Below are 19,367 nucleotides of genomic sequence, written 5' to 3'. Positions count from 1 at the left end.
TGTCACCCCTGGCACTGCCAGCCTGGGCTCTGGGCAGGGCTGGGAAAACCACCCCTGATTAAATATACCAGGCGATAAGCCAGGAGCAAGGGAGACGCTGGATGGAGCCCCATGCCTGGGCACCCCTCCTGGGCAATCGTGTGGCCTCTCCTGACCCAGCTCTGCAGACCCAAGTACTGGGTAGCTCCCCCTCCCCCATCCTCAGAGCTAGAGGCCTCCAGACACGGGGGCGCTGTGCCCCAGTGGGGGCTAAAGAGCTGTGGAGGACACCTGGTCCTTTAAGAACAGCTGGTGGGTGGGTAGGGGCCAGGGGAGTCACCCCCCAGCCTGGCTGGTGTGTATTCTAGATAGAGGTTGGGTTAACTATTAACAGAGCAGGCGGCCTGAACTGTGTGGGTGTAGGGGCCTGGATCAGCCCCTCTTCATTCAGTGCCAGGCTGGGGCCAGAGTGGAGGGGTTCTGGATTGATCTGGGGGATCAGTGAGTAGGTGAAGAGGCTTCATGAAAGGAGAGACAGAGACACAGAGAGAGACCCAGGGAAAGATGGAGACGACAGAGGTGGGGAGGGAGATGTAAAGAGACCAGCTCACTGAGAGAGAGAAGACAGAGACCCAGAGAGAGAAAAGGAGCTCACTCGGAGATGAGGGAGATGAGATAGAAACAGAGACAAACGTTCAGAAAGGAAAATTAGAGAAATATCCAAATGGGTTAAGAGAGGCTGAGGTACACTGAGGAAATGCCAACCATAGAGACAGAAGGAGAGAGAAGAGAGACTGAGATGCGGAGAGAGGGAGGGAAGGCGGGAGGCTGTGAAATCAGGGAAGGTACAGAGAACTAGAGAGTTAAGACATCTTCAGACTCAAAAGTTCTATGAGACCGAGGGGGAGAACAGAGCTCTGTGAAGAAGGGCAGGGCTGGGTCTGTCTTAGTCACTTGGTCCCCATGACAGGACTTGGCTCACTGCTCACCCTCCAGTTCTCAGCTCAGCTGACCTCTCCTCCAGGAAGCCCTCCTTGACCCTCAGTCTGTGTCAGGTGCCATTTCTGGGGTCCTACTCCCCTATCCCAGCCCTGAGCATTCTAAATCATTATTGTCTGGGGACTGGACTGTGAGCCCCATAAGGGCAGGGCCAAGGCTGTCTCAGTCACCACTGTGTCCCCAGCATTGCCCTGCACTGGCAAGTTTAAAGGATGGATAAATTAATGGACTCCTTTCTTTCAACAAATGTTTATTCAGCATCCACTGTGTGACAAGCCCTGCAGTAGCTGCTGTGGATACAGCAGGGAACAGAGTGCAGCCCCTGTTCTCATGGAGCTGACATTCAGGTGGGAGATACAGACCCATAAAATGTGACAGCCATGGCGGTAAATCCTAAGAAAAAATAAACCAGGGAAAGGAGACAGAGAATTATGGAGACTGGTATTTTAAAGAGGGAGGTAGGGGGAATTCCCTGGCGGTCCAGAGGTCAGCACTCCATGCTCTCACTGCCGGGGGAGTGGGTTCGATCCCTGGTCGGAAAACTAAGATCCCATGAGCCACGTGGCCCGGACCAAAAAAAAAAGAGGGAGGCAAAACTGAGATGAGGACTTCCCTGGTGGCTCAGTGGTTGGGAGTCCGCCTGCCGACGCGGGGGACGCGGGTTCGGGCCCTGGTCCGGGAAGATCCCACATGCCACGGAGCAACTGACCCCGTGCGCCACAACTGCTGAGCCCGCGTGCCTGGAGCCCATGCTCCACGACAGGAGAGGCCACCGCAGTGAGAAGCCCGCACGCTGCAACTAGAGAAAGCCCACGTGAGGCAAAAAAAAAAAAAAAAAAAAAACCCCAACGCAGCCAAAAATAAAATAGAATAAATAAATTTATAAAAAAAAAAACTGAGATAAAACTAAGGGAGGTGAGTGAGTGAGCCACGGGCAATCTAGGGAGATAGCAGCACATGCAAAGGCCCTGAGGTGAGAGCCAGCTTGGTTCATTCCAGAAGCAAGGTGACCAGTGCAGCTATGGCATGAGAGAGAGTCATAAGATTGAGGTCAGAAGGATAGTAGGGTAGGGAGCGTTGGGGGCCCTGTCTGCCATGGTAAGGACTGTGGATTTAGTTTTAATGGGAACAAGTAGAGGGTTTCAAGCACTGAGGGAAGGGATGAAGCAAATGAGACAGAAAAAGCAAGGAATCAGCTGGGATGGACAGCATCCCGTTCACCTCTGTGTCCAGGGCTCAACAGAGGGCCTAGCACAGATGCCCAATGACAGTGTGTGCACGAGTGAATAAGACCCAAATCGACAGAGAAAGAGTCAGAACGACATTAGATGGATGGACAGACTCCCAGGGAGAAGCCAGGTAAGGACCCGGGGACGCCCAGGGACAGCAGACACAGACAGACAGACAGCAGCTCAGCTGAGAAGTCCTATTCCTTCCAGAACCCTCCCCACCCGGAAACCTTCCCTGCAGCTGGAAAAATTCCCCGGGCCCTCCTGCCCGCCTTGCCCTGTGGCGTGCCCACTCACACCTCAGGCAGAGGAAGCTGGCAGGCCTCACAGGAACCTTTCTGTGAGGGGGGAGTAGAGGCGGGCGGGCGGGCGGCAGGGACGAAGGGAGAGGAGTGGCGGGCGGGCAGGCAGTGGGCAGCAGCTACACAAAGGCCCCAGTGTCTGCCCCTCCTGCCCCCGGGTACAGATATAAATAATATGTACATATACCTTTAAATACACACACACACACACACACACACACACACACACACACACACACACACACACACACACACACACACACACACACACACACACACACACACACACACACACACACACACACACACACACACACACACACCAGTGGGCTGGGGTAGGAGGCTGGGGGCCACACCCTTCCCTAAGGACCCTGATATGGCAGAGGTCTGCTCCTGTGGGGCTTGGGGGCTCAGAGACCCACAGAGATAGTGACCAAGACTGAGAGGCTCGAGCTGAGAGGGACACAGGGACAGAAGGGCGAGAAGGAAACTTACAAAGTGCGAGAGACAAACAAAGAGACTGGCCGACTGCGACGCCGAGTTAGAAACCAAGATTGGCTCAAATGGAGACAGATCAGGAAAGCAGAGAAATCAAACTTCGCTGAGAAAAGACAGAAAAAGTCAGAGGTAGAGGGGCAGTGACAGAAGGAAGACACGGGTCATTCCCCCGAGAAAGGCAGAGCCACAGGGAAACCCAGCTGAGAGGAAGTAGGGACAGAAAGAAGCAGAGAGGCCAGCAGACATCCAGAGAGGGACAGAGAGAGAGAGAAGCCGGCAGGCAGGCAGGGCCAAGGCTGGGGGCTTGGGAAGGCTGGTGACCGTGGGTGGGGGAGGGTCAGGGCATGTCTCCAGTTTAGGGGCACCGCCTGTGCAGCTCTGGTCCAGCCCAGTCCAGGGCAGGCTAAGGGGCAGGGAGTGGAGGTGAGGGAGGTGGCCCTTGGGTTCCGGATCTTGGTGTTTACCTGGGGCAGTCATTGCAAACAGGCGCCCAGCCTGGCCCATGGCAGAGTGAGGGTGGGATGGGCTGGGCCCCAGCTCTGGGCACCAGTGGGCCCGACACGCCCACCTGTGGCCTGGGTGGTGAGTAACACACACGGTGACACCTGGGTAGATGGTGACACATAGGGGGACAGACACGGTGACACACAGGGACAGATATAGGCAGACCCAGAGTGTCTGAGACATAAACAGACACACAGAAGCCAGTGACAGAGACACACTGTAATAGACACAGTGACAGAGACCAGGACACAAGGATGGGCAAACATAGTGTTAGGCTTAGAGACACAGCAACAAAACACAAGGACAGAAGACACAGTGACAGACACAGAGAAGACAATGATAGAACAGTGACATACATGCATACCCAGTGACACAGCACTGCAACACCTACAGAAACCCAGTGAGAAGACACTGACACAGAGATGTACAGGCACACACAACACACACTCACACACTGAGCAGACAAGTCATGGAGTAACACAGAAGCCTGCAAACACCTTGACATTGACACAGACTCATAAACCTCCCTGGCTGCTGGCTTCTGGGGTGCCCCCTCGGCCTCCAGGAGCAGGGTGTGAGTGGCGGTGACCATGACGGAGGGCTTGGGACCCCAGGGCCCTGCTGTGTCGCTGTTGCCCCTCCTATGCTCTAGAATAGCGTCCCGGTTAAGGGCACTGGCTCTGAGCCTGGGTTCAAGTCCTAGCTCCCCACTCACTACCTGTGTGACCTTGGGCAAGTCACTTCATCATGCCTCAGTTTCCCCAATAATAAAATGGGTGAGGGGAAGGATTGGGTCTATCGATTCTGTAAGGTGCTTACATAATGCCAGACACATGGTAAGCCCTAGTAGCTGTTATTATTATTTATTATTATTATTATTTTCATCTCATGTCTTCTGCCCACAGGGGGGACCCTGCCTTGGCCTCTGTTTCCCCACTCACGGCCCCTCACTTGGACTATGTCACCTAAAGCCCACAAGCCATGCCCAGGTCCATCTGTCCCAGCCCAGGCTTCTCTGTGTCCCCATGGCTATCCCCCATCCCTGATCCCTAGCGTCCTCATGTCTGTCCATGCGTCCCATGTCTGACTGCTGTACTTTTCCATTGCTGGCCACCAGCCGGCTGTCCCTGGGGTAGGGGTCACACCTGCCCACGCCAGCCGAGCCGGTGGCCACCAGACACCCTGACGGATGGCCCCACCCTCCCCCCAGGACCCTACAACAACACCCGCCCCTCCGGCCACCTGAGGTCCCCACTGGGGCGGCCTGAGGCCTGAGCCTGGGGACAGGAAGCCCCAAGCCTGGCTGCCCTGAAAGCCTCTTTCAGCCTGGGCCTCCTCCCGCTGCCACCGACTCCTCCTGCGGAATAATATTTGGGCTGTTGGCTGGGGGGCGGGGGCCAGATCCGGAGGCCGCCTGGGAGAAGCCAGAAACCGCAGGGCTTCCTGCCTCGGGCCGGCATGACTCTGGGAGAGACCCCCAGGCCCGAGGGAGGGGGGTGGGCACCCAGGGAGACTGAGGGCCTTTCTCTCGACACCAGTTGTTTTTTCCAGGAACCAGGAGGAATTCCCCAGCCTGCCCAGGACAGCGAGGCTGGTGGGACGGCTGACTGGGAGCCAGCACGGCAGGGGGCGGAGGGGGGTGACACGCAGCCGGCAGGGCGGGCACGGTGACAGAAATAGAGGGCCTGGCCTGCGAGGTGGCAGGTAGAGGCGGAAACTCAGGGAGCTGGGAGAGAGAGACCGGAGGAGGAGGAGAGAGGCCAGAGAGCCTAAGGAGTGGGGGGAGGAGGACCCCAAGAGAGGAAGACCCAGAGCCCCCAAGGGAAGGAGGGAGCGATCCAGAGGCCCAGAGAGAGGGAGGACGGAGTCGAAGCCACGGAGCGGATGGAGAGAGAGAGCAAGGCAGAGAATACGAGAGACAGAGGCACAGGGCATGATGAGCAAGCATTTTCCCATAAACCAAGGGACAGACATAAAGGCACAGAGAGAGAGGTAGGGACATAGGTGACACTAAGAAACAGAGAAAGATGGACACACAGGAACTGGGAGAAACATCTCTCCCCCCCCCGCCCCCCGCTCCCTCTGTCTGTCTCTCACACAAACCACACACACACACACACGCACGCACACACGCACGCACACATGCACGCACGCATGCGCACATGCGTGCGAACATAAAGAGACAGCCTTTGGTCTTTGAATGATTGACTGACTAAATGAACGAGTGGCTAGAGAGCCAACAACCAAGTAAGACAAATGCAAACTAAGGAAATCACACCCGCTCCAGCGTGGCGGAATGACCTTGGCCCAGTCCCTTCCCATTCTGGGTCTCTGTTTCCACTCTGTGAAACGAAGGGTGTGAGGAACACAGTTGCGTTTCACAGAGCCATCCCTTGGAACATCTGAGCCACAGATATCAGACTCAGAGCCCAGGCAGAGACCTGGAGGAATAGAAACACCCAAACCCCAAACCCAGAGGCTCCCAGAAGCCCCCAGCACCCAAAGGAGGACCCAGCTCCTTTCCCACACACCTGCACGTGAAAGAGACAGACACACCAGGGCCAGTCAACACACGCTCACACACAGCCACAGCAGTCACAGGCACACAGCAAAGACAGGCATAATACACAAAAACGGACATACTTTTAAAAAAAATACAGACACATGCTGATTCCCAGACATACACGTGAAACACAAAATGACCCACAACGCCAATGTAGTCACACGTAGACTCTTTAAGGCAGCAAGTATGTAGACAAATGGACATACAGAAACACACATCCAACAGAGTGAGACCCAGGGGGTCCCAGGGATAGGTGTATAAGAGAACCACACACACAAAACAATAAAGGAAACACGCACACGAGTCTGATATCCCGAGACACCGACAGTAAGCACATACCCAGGGGAGGAACAGACACACAAATTCAGACAGTTGAGGGACACAAACAATAGAGAACACCCTGCAGCAGACCACAGGGACCTCAATGGCCGTAGCGATGTCCTATGACCCACAGAGGCACAGGCGCACACATGCAAACAAACTAGCACACACCCTGTCTCCTTCAGTTAGCGCCCTGTTTGTCCCTTCTCCTCCTCCCTAGCTTAACCAAAAACCAAGCAGCCCCTGGGCTCCCTGAACCTCGGGGCTAGGGGCATGTGTCTGGAGAGTGGGGGTAGGGAGATGGCCTTGGTCACTGCACAGACACCTCCTCCTGCTGCCCTGGCCCCACTGCTGCAGGGGCTGCTATCTGTGAGCAAACTGTCCTTGGGGTCAGGGACAGCAAAGAGCCAAAGGTCAGGTCGATGCCTCCCCCAGCCCTTCCCCCAGAGGCAGCCAGCTCTTGGGGGCAGGAAGGAGAGGGGACAGGGGACAGCAATGCAGGTGTTCAAGCCTCAAAGGGCCCACTCGCCAAGGAAAAGAGACATTCAGTAAGAGGCAGAAATGGTGCCTTTAATGGTCATACACAGCCAGTATCCCGCTTCCCAGGCAAGAACCAGACTTCAGTAGAAATTCCCCACACCCTAACCAGTCCTTTCTGGTTTCTCCTGGACCGGAGCGGGGGATGGGCTCCAGAAAAAAACCAAGGAGTATCCTCATCTCCATCCCTCACTCAACTCACACCAGACAGTGATGACATGGCCAACACAGGGGCTGTTGGTGGCCATCATGCTGCACAGTGGTACACTGGTTATGTCAGCCAGTAAAGATGGTGGCCATCACAGCACCCAGTGGGCCAGCGTCACCACCACATCCAAAGGATCACCCAAGGGGATGTGCATCACAGCACCCAAAGGGCCAACCGAGATGTCATCCCAGACGGTGGCCATCAGAATACCCAATAGATCAACCAATAACATCAATCAACATGGCAGTCTTCACAGTACTCAACGGGCCCACCAGGATGTCAGTGGCAGTTATCACAGCAGCCAGTGGGTCAACGCGATGCCCACAGAGATGGCAGTCACCACAGTGAGTAACAGACCAGCCAAGATGTTAACTGACAGGACAAGCAAAGTGTCCCCAGGAGGATCAGGCCCCACGAGCCTGATGGTGTGAGCTACAGCCATACCCCACCCGCCACGTTCCCAGCCCCCTGCTAGGAGGCGTTAAGCAGAGAGCGGGAATAGAGGCCCTGGTAGTAGATCCCGGGCTCCCCACCCTCCGCCCCGTAGCCCCCAAATCCCATGTCCAGTTTGGGAGGTGCTGGTGTCTGTTCCGACATCAGGTTGTTGATGGAGAAAGGGTGGTTGAAGTTGTAGGGTGCATCCAGCTTCAGCTCCCCCGGGAGCTCCAGGCCAGTGAAATAGGGTGTGGAGGACGGGGGTGAGCCACAGTCCAGAGTCCCCACATCTTCCCCACCCTGGGCCTCAGGTTCGGGGGCTGGAGGCTGGGCCTGCGGCGGAGAGGCGACTGTGGCAGCGGGGGTGGTGGTCGAGGAGGCTGACCCCGCACTGTTCCTGGAGGCAGAGGTCCCGCCGCCCCCTTTCTTCACCTTCTCCTCCAGCTTGAAGCGCTTCTGGCGGCGCAGGTAGCAGCCATTCTCAAACATGTTACCTGAGCTGGGGTGCAGGGCCCAGTAGGAACCCTTGCCCGGCTTGTCTGGGGAGCGCGCCACCTTGACGAAGCAGTCGTTGAAAGACAGCGAGTGGCGGATGGAGTTCTGCCAGCGCTGCTGGTTCTCCCGGTAGTAGGGGAAGAGGTCCATGATCCACTGGTAGATCTCGCTCAGGGTCAGCATCTTGCCCGGCGCCTGCTGGATGGCCATGGTGATGAGCGAGATGTAGGAATATGGCGGCTTGGCATGTGCCAAGGGCCGCCGGTACCCTTTCGGTATCTCCTTCCCATGCACCAGCCCTGGTCCCGGGCCCCCATACCCTGAGCTGCTGCCACCACCACTGCTGGCACCCAGGCCTGGGAAGGTGGGCCCCAGGGGTGCTGTGGGCGCCGGGGGCGCCAGGGGTCCAGTGGGAAGTGGGGAGGCAGGGAGCCCCCCCGGGGGGTAGGGAGAGCTCAGAGGGTTCAGGGTCATGTAGGAGTTGAGGGGGGCCATGGTGGGTACTGGGGTCACCGGAGAGTAGACCTACAGGGAAAGAAAGAGAAACAGCGGGTGGTGAGTCTCGACTCTGTTGGTAAGCAAAGGGTCACTGGACCCATTGTGTGCCCATCTGTCTATCTGTCTTGCCTCCTCTGTAAACAGCTGTCTGTTGAAGTCTCTCTTCCCCCACTCCTCGTGCACCTCCCTCCCTGACCCCATCCCCCCACGCTCCCATATACTGAAGCTCACACTTTAAGTGGTTCTCAAAGTGTGGTCCAGGACACCCTGGAGAGTCTCCAAGACTTTTTTGGGGGGAGTCTCCAAAACTATTTTCACATAATGGAAGATATAAGATATGACTAGCCTTTCTCACTCTCCTTCCCTCATGAGCGTACAGCAGAGTTTTCCAGAGGCCACATGACAGGTGATATTGCAATAGACCAAATGTAGAAGCAGCTAGGAAAATGCAGCTGTCTTCTACTGAACCAGACACTAAAGAGATCTGCAAAAATGTAACTGTGCCACTCCTCTCACTAAATGTTTTGAAATAGTTATTTTAGTAAAAATACATTGCTTATACTAACACATTGTTGCTATTTTAAAAAGAATTAATGCCTATTTTTAAAACGCCTCAGTTTTAATTTTGAATGCTGTTAACAAGCAACATAACCCCGATCAATAAAAACTGTTTGGGGTCCTCAATAATTTTAAGAGGGTGGACTTCCCTGGTGGTGCAGTGGTTAAGAATCTGCCTGCCAGTGCAGGGGACACGGGTTCAAGCCCTGGTCTGGGAAGATCCCACGTGCCACAGAGCAGCTAAGCTCACGCACCACAACTACTGAGCCTGCGCTCTAGAGGTCGCGAGCCACAACTACTGAGCCCATGCACCGCAACTACTGAAGCCCGTGCGCAACTACTGAAGCCCGTGCTCCGCAACAAAAGAAGCCACCGCAATGAGAAGCCCACGTGCCGCAACGAAGAGTAGCCGCTGCTCGCCGCAACTAGAGAAAGCCCGCGTGCAGCAACGAAGACCCAACACAGGCAAAATAATAACTTTAAGAGTGTAAAGAGGTCCTGAGACAAAAAAAAAAAAAAAAATCAAGAACTGCTGATTTATCTAACAATGGAATCTATATGTGTACTTTTTTTTTTGATGTGGACCATTTTTAAAGTCTTTATTGAATTTCTTACAATATTGCTTCTGTTTTATGTTTTGGTTTTTTGGTTGCGAGGCATGTGTGATCTCAGCTTCCCCGCCAGGGATCGAACCCGCACCCCCTGCATTGGAAGGCAAAGTCTTAACCACTGGACCGCCAGGGAAGTCCTTCTATGTGTACTCTCTGTCCATCTAGCCATCATCTTTTAGGTTATACAATTACAGTTTTTATAGATCAAAAGCATTTGAAAATCAGAACTCACATATTTCTACCTAATATATGTCGTCTGTTTATTATATATCATCAAATCTAAGACATCACTTCGTAAGCTGCAGTATTATTTTAAGTATCAATAAGAATGGAAAAAAACACTGTCAATTATAATCCCTAGACACCATTGACTGTAAAACCCATTCCATTTTCAGATATGTTCAATGGGGAGAAAATGTGCCTCTTAGCTCAGTGAAATATAGTAGACATTGCTATGTCTTTGTAAGTAACTATATAGTCTCTCAATTGTTCAATATTTCTTGGCCCTACTCTGTGCCGGCACTGCTCCAGGCACTTCACAGCAAAGGTCTGCTTTCATCTTTACAACCACACTATGGGGGAGGCACTATCATGCCCATTTTACAGCTGAGCAAGCTGAGGATCAGAGAGGTTGTCCAGGGGTCACACAACAAGAAAGGAAAAGAACGGGGATTCTGAATCCAGGCAGTCTGGCTCCAGATCGGTGTTCTGGATCAAGCTATAAAAGCAGTGACCAAGACAGACTGAAATGCCTGCCCTCAGGGAGCTGTCAGTCTAGCAGGAAGTGAACAAGATAAGCAAGGAAAATAGGAAGCATGGTGGATGGTGATTTCTTTCTGTCTGCATTTACCCCTTTCATCCCGTCTTCCATCCTTTCTCTGTCAATCTTCCATCTGCCTGTCTGCCCTGCTCCCTCCCCCTGAGGGAGGGTGGTCTCACGGCACTGGGGGGGTGCTATAGCTCTGGTGGGAGCCACCTCTGCTATGAATCAGTGTGTCCCATCTCATTCCCTTGTCACTTAAGTGTCTGCACATCCAAAGGTCCAGAGAGAAAAGGGAAATGCCAGGGTCACTCAAGGAGTCAGGGGCAGGTGGTAAGCAACCCAGGTCTGCGTTCTAGTAGAGAAACTCTCCCCTCTCTCTTTCACATGACTTCCAGGTAGTTCTTTTCTCCTATGTCTCTGAATCTCCCTGTGGCTCTGTGTGTATCTGTGCATCTCCTTCCCTGTCTCAGTACCTCTATACTCCTTCCCTCATCCCCTCCCCACGTCTGTCTCTCTCCCCTCCCCACGCTCTCTCCCTTTCTCTCTCCTTGTCTTTCTCTCTCTCATCTCCCCCTCCTCTGCCTTTCTTTCCTTGTGACTCTCCCATACCCCATCTCTCTCTCCCTCTGTCCCCCACCCCCGTCATCTCTCACATCTTTTTCTCCCTGCCTCGGCACTCTCTCTCTCTGTCTCTCTCTACCCCACTCCTCTCCCACCCTGTTCTTTCTTTCCCCTTCAGCACGTCTTTGCATCTCTCTGCCCCTTGCTTCAGCACCACCATCTCCCCAGAAGTCTCACATTGAAATTGGAGCCACAGCTACTCCCCTCCCCCATGCACTGGTCTCCCCCCACCCCCCCACCCCGCCCCCGGGTTGGCTGGTTCTCGCCCCTCCCTAAGAGTAAGGGAAGAGGGTCCTTCAGAGAGAGGGGAGAAGGTGATGGACTCAGGGGATCCACAGAGAGGTCCTAAATCCCTCTACAACCCCCTACATTTCTCCAACTCAGTCAGACTCTCCTGTATCACAGAGGAAGACAGACTGGGACCCCAGAGCCCTTCTCTTCTGGCTCCCCATCCACCCGGAAGTCCTCTTTGAGGTCTGACCTCAAGCACTCCAGCTGCCCTAATCCACCCTAGGCTTTCACATGCCTGGGGCTGGGATGAACCCCCAGTGTCCGGGTCTGAACCGGATCTCCCCAGCGAGGGCGGGGCTGAGATTGGGAGGGAGGCCCTCAGGGGACCTGCACGCCCACCCCAGGAGGCTGGAATTTCTCCCCTTTCATTTCCTTATTGTCTCTGGAGGAGGGTGTGACAGGGAGCAGGGGGCAGTGTGAAGCTACAAGCTCCTTTCTAACCCTGGTCCCAGCCTAGGACCTCAAGCGGCTCCCCCCGCACGCCAAGAGGCTTTAGGTTTTCCACCTATAAAACTGGGGAGCAGTTGGACCAGCTGATCTGTGAGAAGCAGAGGCCAGTGGGGATGTCTTAGGGCAATAACTTTCCAGTTTCCTTCCAGACAGGGAGCCAGCCTGCGGAGGTCAACATCACCCCAACAGGAGGGTGGGTGTGGTGGGCAAGAAGCAGTTTGGGGGCCCCTTCAGTTCTCAGTCGCTGAGTGAGTGCACGTGTTTCTCCCCACATTGTTCTGACCCAGGGGGAGGAGGTGGTTCGGTTGATGGGAAAGCTGAGGAGACCCTCACACATTATGTCCATTTCCAGCCCCCTACATGTCAACTCTTCCAAAATACGCACTCAAATGCTGACTATCTCTAGACTGTCCCTCAATTTCAGAGACAATTTCCACACAAATTGTCCCCTACCAAACGTCAGGTTTTGCCCCAAATAATGACTCCTTCAGCCTAGACCCCTGCAATTTACTTCTTAAGATATGCCTCCAGAACACTGATTTGTAGTTGGTACCCTTAAATCAGGTCCCCAGACTCTGAACTATGTGGGGGCTTCAGCCGGGATCCCCCAATACCTGGGAGTCTCCACCTCCAACCTGGTCTCTGCCTTCCCCACCATGTAACTTACATCTCCAGCTGCCCAGGCTCCACCTCTCAACACTCCCAATCCCTTCTCTGCACCACCCCACGTGCACCTCACACCTCCACAGCCCCAGGACTGGCCCCTCCTGGGCACCTTGCCAAGCCCCGCAGGCCTAGGTATTCAGGAGTCTCACCCTACAGCTTCAAACCCCAGACCCAGGACTCAGGCGCTCTGGGGCCCCTGTAAACCCCAGATCTTGGTCTCTTTGGAGAACTCAACCATTCCAGTCCCATACCCCACCTCAAGCCCACAGTCCCCTTCCATCAGAAACCCAGGTATCCAGACCCCCCATAACCCTCTGACGAGGACCCCTCCACTTCACAATGTTGACTAGGCAGAGAGCACGCTCAGAAGGAGTCCTTGCAGCAAGAGGAATGGGAGTTAGACCTGGGGAGGGACTTCCCGGCGGCTAGGGTGAGCGAATTAAGATACATCCCTGCCCCCTACTCCAGGGAAATCTTGTCTGAGATGGGACTGGTGAGGACATTAGCAATTAGTGGAGATTGCTGGAAGGTGGAGTGGGGGCGGGGATGGGGGGTGCGAAATCTGAAACCCTCCAGACTCCAACAAGGAGAATCCCTGCTGAGGGTCTCTGATAACAATTAAACCACTGAAGTTCAGCTGGGAGGGGTGAGGGTCATTAGTAGGGATGGGGGGCGGGGGTGGAGACCGACCCCTCCACTGCCAATGCTGTTGCCGACATGCCCTGATCTCAGGATCCCGACTCTGACCCCTATCTATCCGAGCCCCAACTCTTAAATCACCTGTTATTTCACACTCCCCAGACCAAGCTTCGTCTCTGAGCACCTTCATCTCTTATACCCGAGCACCAACCCCCATTTCTGACTTTGACGTAGTCGCAGCCCCAATCCGTATACCGGAACCCCAATTCTTATTTCTACCCCAGACCCCCATCTTTAACACTAATTTCTAACCCTGAGCTCCCAGCTCAGACTTCTCTTAATGGTGACCTCCTCTCCCATCACTTAGTCCCTTATATTTTCCCCAGTTTTGAACCCCATTTCCTAATCCCCCAGCTCTGTCCGTATCCCGGAGTTCTGAGTCTCATCTTTGGTCTGTTAATTTTAATTCCTTGTACTTTGGGTCCCTGACACCCAGCCCTCACATTTAAGCTATGACTTGACCCTTGCCTAAATCTTCCTGATTCCCGTTTAAGCCCTCACTCTGACTAGCCTGCCTAAACCGCGCTCCCATGCATTGTCCCCCGTCCCTGACTCCTACACCTGGTCTCCGTGTCTCTAGTTCCTCCGCTCCCCAATTCTATTTGGGGCCCCCACTTGAGTCCACACCCCGGTTCTTGCCCCCATTTAGGCCCGCACCCTGATTCCTGCCCCCCACCCCCCCACCCCCACCCCCGCTTCCCGCTCCGCCATCCCCGAGGACACACCTCGCCCGCCTCCGGGTAGTAGCTCCACTCGGCCAGGTCATGGGCCTCCATCTTCACCGAGCCCAGCATCCCCCGGGCCTGCGCCCCCACCCGCCCCCGCTCCGGCCCGGGGGGGAACCAAGCGCTTCGGATCTCTCAGCCTGCACGGCCTGAGTTCCGACCGGCGCCCGTCCGTCCGACCGCCCAGGGTCCCAGCCTTCCCGGGCGCCGCGGGAGGCGGCCACGCTTTATAGCCGGGACACCCCCCCCAGCCCCCCCGCCCTCGCCCTCGCCCTCGCCCGCCCTGGGCTCCCCTCCCGCCTCCCCGAGGGCGGTGCGCCCGGTTTGGGGCGCCCCCTGCGGGATTGCGAGGAGAAAGACCTCAGGCGCCGGGAGCCGCAGCCCGGGGACGCGAGAGCTGGAGATGGCTGAACGAGTGAGGAGCTACAGGTGGGAGGCATTGCTGATACTAAAAGCCTCGAGGGCAGAACTCTAGGGCCCTTCCATCCAGGGGGTTCATCATCTCGACAGGAGCAGGCGAACAGCCAGAGTCCAGCAAGACTGCCGCGGAGTAAAGGAAGCTCAGAGCCGAGTGGTCTCCATGGGTCCCGATGTGTTACTATAAGAACCTGTAGGAGCTCCTCGAAACCACATTTTCCATTGGACGGACTGGAAGACTGAAGCTTCTGATAGCTGGAAATGCTCCATACTGTGTAAATGGTCAGGATCAAGGGTTGAAGGGATCGAGGCCTCTGCTCAGACCCCGCTGAGGAAACAGACCACCTTCCAGACCTAAGAGCTTCGCCTCCCGGACTCTCCACTCTCTCTAACACCTGCCGTCCAGGGACCCAGAACTACTGTGAACTCCATTTCCCATAAGCCTCTATCCCCCTTTCCTTCCCGACCCCGTCAAAGGACTACATTTCCCAGGAGGTATGGCTCCCGAAAGCCGGAAATGAATGGCTGCCCCGGCGTCGTAGGGAGCGGAGAGCGGAAGGCCGGCCGCGCGGCCGAAGGTAGGGGCGGGGTACTGCCGCAGAGTGGACTCCATTTCCCAGCGACCCTCCGTGCACGGCGCATGCGCAGTGTCACGGCGGCGAGCGGAAGATGGCGGCGGTGTCTGTGAAGAGGCGCTGCTGAGGGGGCGCGAGGGGGACGGAGGCCTGAGCCGCGGTGAGAGGGGGGGCGGCGTGGGGGCCCGGGGACGAAGGGAGGAAGGACCCTGAAAGGGCAGGGGCGCTGCCGGGGGGAGTGGGGACGCTGAGAGGGGAAGGGAGCAGTGACGCTCGGGACCCCAGTTTCTTCCCCAGTTCTGGACCCTCCCGTAGCTCCCCAGTGCTCTCAGGGCAAAGTTCCAACGTGGCCCCCAAGGCGCGTCCGCCCAGCCGGCCTCGGCTCTGCCTCTTTGCTCGTTCCTCACGTCGCACAGCTGCACTGGCCTTTCGGTTCCTCAGACTCGCCGTACGCCTTCCCGCCTCAGGCTTTTTGCACATGTCGTCCCCTCTGTCTGCAACATCCTTTTACTCATTCCGCCTGGCTGACTCCCATTCATTTTTCGGGTCTGGGCACCAACGTCACTTCCTCTGCGAAGCCCTCCTTTCCCGCTCTCCGTCCCGAAATCCGCCTGTTAAACGCTCTTATAGGTTCCTGTGCCTTTCCTTCATGTCACTTGGCGGGGGGTCTCATTTGTTATTGGACCTTTATTTGTGTGGCTCTTTAGTTCTGTCTGTGACCATGAGCTCAGCGTTTCCCAGTACAGCGCTGTCACGCCGAAAACTCCCAGTTAATGTTCGTTGAATGATGAAAGATTTTCGTGGGGCCACTCTGTGTATATGCGGGGAGCCGTCATATTCCCAGGTGGGAGTAGGGCGGTGGGACCGGGAGGGAAGGGGAACCAATGATTGTTGGTAATAGCAAAAGACTACAAACACCCCAGATGTTCTTTAGTAGGGAGACTGGCAGAGGAGGAAAACAGATAACAGCCACATAATAAAATACCATGCAGCTGTAGAAAGGAATGAGGGAAGGGGGGCAAAAAAGGAATGAAATAGAGAGAGTGGGCTCCAGCATATATTAAGTGAAAAGCGAAATGAAAGACGGTGTTTATCGTACGCTCCCTTTTTACAGAAGAAAAGGAAATATGTATATACGTTTAAAAAACAAAGAAACCAAAAAGTGGAAGAGGAACAACATGGTAAAAAGTTTGGGTGGATCAATGTGAAAGGTTCATCATGAAAAAGTTCACTGTGTTCTGATGGGAAACAACAGTATACTGGATTGTTGGGAACAGACCTAGCAGGGGGAAGCAGTTCCTTTAGAGAGGCAGTCCAGCACAGCAGTGAGAAGGCTGGATTCTGCAGCCATACTCCTAGGTCTACATCTTACAGGTTGTGAGCCTTTGATCAAGTGACTTTACCTCTTGGACTTCAAATTTCCTCATCAGTAAAATGGAAATTAAAAATAGTACTTACCTTGGAATCTAGAAAAATGGTACAGATGAACCTGTTTGCAAGGCAGAAATAGAGACACAGATGTAGAGAACAAACTTATGGGCACCAAGAGGGGGTGGGATGAATTGGGAGATTAGGATTGACATATACACACTAATATGTATAAAATAGATAACTAGTGAGAACCTGCTGTATAGCACAGGGAACTCCACTTTGCTGTACAGTAGAAACTGATGCAACACTGTAAAACAACTATACCCCTATTAAAAAAAAAAACAGTACTTACCTCAAAGAGTTGGTGATGTGAGGTTTAAATAAGTTGCTAAGTTACTATATGTGTTAGAATTGTGTCCAGCACATATTAAATGTTCAGTAAATATTAGCTGTTATTTTTCAAGCATTCTAGAGCCAAAGGGTAGGGATACTAAGCCCAGTGATTGTTGAAGCCCTTTGGCATTCACTTAGCAGATTTTTTTTTTTTTTTTTGCGGTACGCGGGCCTCTCACTGCCGTGGCCTCTCCCGTTGCAGAGCACAGGCTCCGGACGCGCAGGCCCCGGACGCGCAGGCTCAGCGACCATGGCTCACGGGCCCAGCCGCTCCACGGCATGTGGGATCTTCCCGGACCAGGGCACAAACCCATGTCCCCTGCATCGGCAGGTGGACTCTCAACCACTGCGCCACCAGGGAAGCCCCACTCTGCAGATTTTTATTGAATACTTACTAGGTGCCAAGCTCTGTTCCGTGCTGGGGATAGAGAAAGTGAACACACACACACACACACACACACATCCACACATCTCTGCCCTCATGGAGCTTATAAATATGTGGTGTGTTGATAATAAATGCCATGGAGAAAAATAAAGCAACACAGATGGGGACGGAGAGGAAATGGAAGTTTGAAGTGCGATAGTCAGAGACCTCACTGCTGGGATATTTGAGTTGAGACCTGAAGGAAATAAGGAGGGAGGGAGTTGTGCCAGGCTGTGAGGGGAGGGATATCCTGGGCAGAAAGAAGAGAAGCCCTTGGAGGAGAAGGCTTGGAGGAAGGGGTATGATTGGCATGATGACAAGGAAGCCAGTGTTGCTGGAGAAGGGAGAGCTGAGAGGGAAATGAGGGCAGAAGTATAAGGGGCCAGATCACATAAGGTCTTCTAGGTCTTGGTGAGGAGTTGGCTCTGACTCTAAGCAAGATGTGGGGATGACAGGCAGCAGGGAGACTAGGAAGGAGGTTGTTGGATAGTCATTCATTCAGCAGATACCTGTTGAATAAACTGCTGTGTGCAGTATATCTCTTAAAAGATGCACCTTTTTCACCCTCCTCAAATTGTTGTTAACAGTTTATGCAGTAGCCTTCTGAAACTTATCTACTCCTCAAAATAGTTCTGAGAGAGAAACACTGTTACCATCCCTGTTTTACAGAAGAGGCAGCTGAGACCCAGTGGTTTCTTGCCTTGGTCATTCTGTGTATACACACACAAACTTGACAAAAGTCAGTTTAATTGTATACATTCTTCTGTGATGCAACAGGCTGTCACTGTCGTCTTTTCATGATGATAATACATTGAGATCCATCTTTTTTTTTTTTAAACTATATTCTCCCTTTTCTACTTTTTGGTTTTTCCTTTCAGTTTTTTTTTTTCTTTTTTTAACATATACACATATTTTCCTTTGTTTTGTAAAAAGGGAGCATACAGTAAACATTGTCTTCACTTTACTTGCTTTTACTTAAAATGTGCTAGAGCCCACTGTTTATCAGTGTATATAGAGATTTTCCTCATTCCTTTTTTTTTTCCTTCCCTCATTCCTTTTTATAGTTACATAGTGTTTTATTATGTGGATGTATCATAGTTTTTCGGCCAGTCTCCCTATTTGAGAACATTTGTGTTGATAATAGTCTTTTTTTTAAAAAAATAAATTTATTTATTTATTTTTGGCTGCGTTGGGTCTCATTGCTGCATGCGGGCTTTCTCTAGTTGTGGCGAGCCGGGGGTACTCTTCGTTGCGGTGAGTGAGCTTCTCATTGCGGTGGCTTCTTTTGTTGTGGAGCACAGGCTCTAGGCACACGGGCTTCAGTAGTTGTGGCTCACGGGCTCTAGAGTGCAGGCTCAGTAGTTGTGGCGCTTGGGCTTAGTTGCTCCATGGCATGTGGGATCTTCCGGGACCAGGGCTCGAACCCATATCCCCTGCATTGGCAGGCGGATTCTTAACCACTGCACCATCAGGGAAGCCCGATAATAGTCTTTTGCTATTAGGAATAGTGCTGTATTTGATACCCTTCTTATTTGTTAATTTTGCCAGTGTGACTTTGGGACAGATGCCCAATAGTCCCCCGCCCCCGGCCTTTTAAAGCACAACTCCATAGTAATCCAGAAAATGGCAGAAATATAATTTAATTAGGCCTTCTCTGATGTATTGAGTACTTACGACGTACAGGACTCTGACTGGAGCTCCTCAGAGCTATGTTTTAGAAAGCTTGCTCTGGTGTCCAGTCCAGAGTACAGCCCTGATGGAGAGACAGGAGGCACTGAGACCAGTGCGTGGCTGCTCTGTGTTCATTTGTTCAGTCATTCAGCAGGTGTTTGTGGTCAGCCCGTTATGTGTAAAGTACTGGAGGTGAGGCTCTGTACTCCATGAGGTACTGCCTCTGAGCTGGGAGACATCAGTCTCCCCCAGGTTGTAGCCTCATGGACACGTACAGTCTGATCCAGACTCTGGAAGGGGGAGGGGCTTCAAAAGACCCAACAAAGATCCAACAGGCTAGAAAGGAGGGTTGAACCCTTTGCAGCTAGTGAGGTAAGGTGCAGAGCTTGATCTGTCTTCTCCAGGGAGTACCAGGCAGCAGCCATGGCAGGCAGCAGTGGGGACAGCGTCACTCGCCGGAGCGTGGCATCACAGTTTTTCACACAAGAGGAGGGGCCGGGCATTGATGGCATGACCACATCAGAGAGAGTGAGTATGGAGAGAGGGGTTTGGAGTGGGGAGGCA

At 53.6% G+C, this 19,367-nt stretch overlaps 2 protein-coding genes across 3 annotated transcripts in view; one reads left to right on the top strand and one right to left on the bottom strand.

The window, feature by feature from the left end:
- Positions 1 to 6,950: 6,950 nt before the first annotated feature.
- FOXA3 (forkhead box A3) lies at positions 6,951 to 14,244 on the bottom strand. Its single transcript, XM_033845673.2, has 2 exons — positions 13,953 to 14,244; positions 6,951 to 8,595 (listed from the first exon to the last, which is right to left on the bottom strand). Exons 1-2 carry the CDS (start codon positions 14,019 to 14,021, stop codon positions 7,612 to 7,614), a joined length of 1,053 nt encoding a protein of 350 aa, XP_033701564.1. The 5' UTR covers positions 14,022 to 14,244; the 3' UTR covers positions 6,951 to 7,611.
- A 735-nt stretch (positions 14,245 to 14,979) lies between these two features.
- SYMPK (symplekin scaffold protein) overlaps positions 14,980 to 19,367 on the top strand; it is a 35,890-nt gene continuing 31,502 nt past the window's right edge. The window contains exons 1-3 of one of the 2 annotated variants that reach the window (XM_073796038.1): positions 15,045 to 15,104; positions 18,356 to 18,386; positions 19,208 to 19,331. In XM_073796038.1, the coding sequence (XP_073652139.1) occupies positions 19,227 to 19,331 (105 nt within the window). In that variant the 5' untranslated portion in view covers positions 15,045 to 15,104; positions 18,356 to 18,386; positions 19,208 to 19,226. Of the gene's footprint in view, positions 15,105 to 18,355; positions 18,387 to 19,207; positions 19,332 to 19,367 lie in introns of both variants that reach the window. The other variant, XM_033845672.2, reaches the window with a different exon arrangement.

Source organism: Tursiops truncatus, chromosome 19, assembly GCF_011762595.2.
Source record: "Tursiops truncatus isolate mTurTru1 chromosome 19, mTurTru1.mat.Y, whole genome shotgun sequence".
Taxonomy (NCBI): domain Eukaryota; kingdom Metazoa; phylum Chordata; class Mammalia; order Artiodactyla; family Delphinidae; genus Tursiops; species Tursiops truncatus.
This window is presented reverse-complemented; position numbering and strand designations above follow the sequence as displayed.

What these genes read in the sequence shown, in the direction of transcription:
- FOXA3 (XM_033845673.2), bottom strand. Translation starts at nt 14,021, where the DNA reads ATGCTGGGCTCGGTGAAGATGGAGGCCCATGACCTGGCCGAGTGGAGC. An exon ending in ACTACCCGGAGGCGGGCGAG is followed by an intron (nt 8,596 to 13,952) that starts GTGTGTCCTCGG and finishes CTTTCCCTGTAG; the next exon opens with GTCTACTCTCCGGTGACCCC.